We start from the raw sequence: 3,546 nt of genomic DNA, 5'->3' as shown, positions 1-3,546 counted from the left end.
AGCAGGCGCGCTGCGATTGGGACACGTTCTTCGTGCCAGATGCAACCGAGCGCATCCTGCTGGTTGGCGCGAGCTGCCTCGGGATTCCAGAGGCGGAGGCGCGGCTGCACGGCGCGTCGCGCGTGCAAACATTTCACCTGCAGGCGCGTTCCGGCGACTTCTCATTTGCCGCCGCGTCCGGGGCCGAGTGCGCCACGTGGGTGCGACCGTGCCATCAGTAAGGGCATCGCGGAGGGCGCACTTCGCTTGGGAGGCTTCGTCGACCAGGAGAACGACCAGCGCTTCTCCTTTGGCAGCCCGGACCTGGCGTCGCCTGCATCCGTGAGTAGCGCTGGCACGCCCAGGAGCACCGGCGGCGGGTCCGCGCTGCGCGTGGCACAGCCCACAATGCTTTTGCTGCTGCTGCCTCGACGCCCGGCGCAGCGAGCAGCGCATCGGGGATGATCACCCCAACGACCGCTGACGCGCCGGGTGGAGAGGGTGGGCCTGCGAACGCTGTCAGTGCCATCTCGCCGAAACAGCACGCCCGGCGCGTCTCGTGGGCTGACGACGAGGTTGTCGACGAACGGGTGCCCGTGGCAGCCGTGAGGTCAGCGGCGGATGATGCAGAAGCAGCGGTTGCGGAGGCGGCGAAAAAAAGGAAAGCCGGCAAAAGCAGCACAGGCAAAGGCGTGTGTGTTGTGAGCTTGTTGTGTCTGTGTGTCGCTCGTGCGTGTCGTCATCATCTGTCCCGCGTCCAGCCATACCGCGCTGGTGTCCAGTCCGAGCCTGACTGTTCTTCACCTTTCTACCTAACCTAACCTAAAGGCGTCGGCGGAGGAGGCGAAGGCGGCGGCGGAGGAGGCGAAGGCGACGACCGCCGCGCCCTCCTCGCAGTCTCTCTCGCACTCGTCGTCCCGAGCACAGCGTTCGCGGCCATTGAACAGCTCCAGCGTTCAATGGCCGGCGTCCCAACGTCGGCGGCCGGCGGCACGCGATCCAATCGTTTTTACGCACAACCGACTGCGGATCATTCGCCACCCCGTTTCGCCGAAATCATCGCCACCACACAGCGGAGGGCGGCGGCCGAGTGGCATGGCGCTCGTATTTGCCGTGCCTCGCGCGCTCCTTCTCCTCTTTTGCGGCGCCGCGCAGGCGTACACCGAGCCAGGCGACCGCGATTAGAGGGGCGACACCGTGGCTGCGTCCACCAGACCTCCTCGTGCCTTCGCTGCCGCCGCCACTGCCGCAGGATTCGGTACTTCAGCTTGGTATAGTATCATTTATCCCAAATCAGGGGTAACCCGCGCACGGGGAAGCTTCACGGGTTCGAGCCGTCAAACATTGAGCAGCGGAGGTGTGCCGAGGGGGACCGGGAGGCGGTAAGCCGTCGTCGCCCGGCGCTGCATGCAGCACCGTGGCGATGGCGCTAAGAGGTTCCTCTTTTCCGCGCCCCCCCCGCAAGGCGCGCGATACACGATGCTAGAGATGCCTTTCGGGGCCCAGAGACAAAACTTCTGTGATGCCATGCGTGACCTAGTAGTGTCCCCAGCTATGGGCGCGTCCACGTTGGAGCCAGGTGTGGTGTGGGCGCGAGAATAGCTCCGCCGTTCATGGAGGCAACCGATGCGAGTCGACTGGTGTGTGTCGTCGTGGTTTCGTATCAAGAATACTCACTCACTCACGGGGACCTGGGGGATCGCTGGGGATGGATCCGGATCGACCGCGTGCCAAACGTTGATGCAATGCCTCATGAGTTCCTTGACAGAAGTAAAAACTACATTGACTGATGGCAATCCCAACGGAGGGGCATGAGTGCGATGACCAACATAACGGAGGATAAAAAAACGAAGTCTGGGAAAACATGCATGAAGCTCAGGTCTTGCCCGCTCTTCATGGCGAGGGGCGCGGCAAGGGAAGGGGCGGCAAGGGAAGGGGCGCCGGGAAGGGTCGCGGCCGCGGCAAGGGCCGCGGCGGCGGCAGCGCCGACACCGCCCGAAGCGCCGACGACCGCGGCGGATCGTACAGCGGGAGCGGCGGCAAGGGTGGAGGGCGTGGCGGCGGCGGCGGAGGCTGCACCCCCGTTGGAGGCAAGGGCGGCAAGGGCGGCGCCAAGCCCAAGGCTGGCGACGTGTACGAGATGGGAGACGTCATCCTCGTCGCCGTCGAGCGCGAAGGTGGCATCAAGTGGGAGCCGAGGGAGGGGATCGAGGCCGCGAGCAGCCGGGAAGCGAAGCGGCGGCAGGAAGGCGACGAGGCGCAGTGGCTGCGCAAGCAGGAGCACGCCGTGGTGAGCGCGCGCGTCGCGGAGGCGAAGGAGGTGGAGAAGCGCGAGAGGGCGCGCAAGGTAAGCAGGATTTTTCGAGACGCTTTCACCCATCCTCGTGGCGCGGGCCGGTGGATCCGCGTCTCTGCCCTGCGGCCCACTGACTTGCAGCGCGGCCGGTCACCCCGTCTCTGCACGCCGCCACACCGCAATGCATGACCCGTCGGAGCCACGCAGCATCTGTTTGTGACAACATGTCCCCCGCGACGTCTCTGTGACTTGTCCGCGACCCCGCAAGGCGGCGATGCTCGGGTCCGACTCGGTCTACCGCGGGCAGCGCTCACGCGGCCCGCTGGTGCCCGTCCCGCGCTTGCTGGCCACCACGCGCGCCGAGGAGGAGGCGAAAACGCACGCGACACACACACACACACACACACACCGCCCACCACGTGCACCGGGCTTTGCACGTTGAATGCGTTGGAGCTCCTGTCCATCTGGACGTGGAGTCGCGAAAATCTGCCTGGCCATTGCCCCGCCACCTCACTTTACCTTGCCCTACCCCACCTTAGGCGGCGCGGGCTGCCGGGATGCACACCTCTGCGCCCAGGCAGTACGCCTTTATCAAGGAGTCGCTAAACGCCCTCGAGGCGGCGCACGCCGCGAAGGAGCATGCGGCGCGGCAGGAGCAGTACGAGCGGATTCGGAGGCGGCACAAGGTGCGCGGCGGCGGCGACGACGACGACGACGCCATCGGCGGCAGCGACGAGGGCGAGCCGGCGGACGATCTGCGCGCGCGCCTCGCGGAGATGACCGAGGAGCGTAGAGTACCCGAGAGAGACGACCCGAGATGACCCGAGATTATCCTACAGCGTCTCTTCACACCCGAGCTGTGCACAGGAGGAGTTCAAGCGGCTCGCGCTGCAGCGCAAGGAGCGCGCGGCGTCCGAGCTCGCGGAGCAGAAGGCTCCGATGCAGCAGAAAAAGGAGGAGAAGGACCGACCTCTGGGCGGCGGCGCCGTTCGGCCGACGGGGCCAGCCGTGCGGCGCCCGGTCGCCCGCCGCGGGACCGAGCCCGACCGGCCCACGCGCACGGCCTGGCCTCGACCGCCACTCTCTGCGGCGGAATCGGCACCGTCGGCGCCCTCTGGATCCTCCTGGCACTCCTCGGCTTCCTCCCGACGGTCGGCGGCACCAACCCCGTGCGCTTTGAGTCAGATTCGATCCTCGGCATGTGCATTCAGAGCCACTGGTTGCCCACAACTGGACAGTACCTTGCGTATCAGCGGGACACGTACACGAAT

At 66.4% G+C, this 3,546-nt stretch overlaps 1 protein-coding gene across 1 annotated transcript; it reads left to right on the top strand.

Annotated features, from left to right (window-relative positions):
* Nucleotides 1–2,119: 2,119 nt before the first annotated feature.
* EMIHUDRAFT_459815 (hypothetical protein) lies at nt 2,120–3,295 on the top strand (the record flags this gene model as incomplete). Its single annotated transcript, XM_005763173.1, has 4 exons — nt 2,120–2,326; nt 2,544–2,600; nt 2,815–2,961; nt 3,143–3,295. Coding segments are annotated over 4 exons (564 nt in total), but the record flags the coding sequence as incomplete, so codon positions are not given.
* Between the last annotated feature and the right edge of the window lie 251 nt (nt 3,296–3,546).

Source organism: Emiliania huxleyi (assembly GCF_000372725.1).
Source record: "Emiliania huxleyi CCMP1516 unplaced genomic scaffold EMIHUscaffold_644, whole genome shotgun sequence".
Lineage (NCBI taxonomy): Eukaryota > Haptophyta > Isochrysidales > Noelaerhabdaceae > Emiliania > Emiliania huxleyi.
This window is presented reverse-complemented; position numbering and strand designations above follow the sequence as displayed.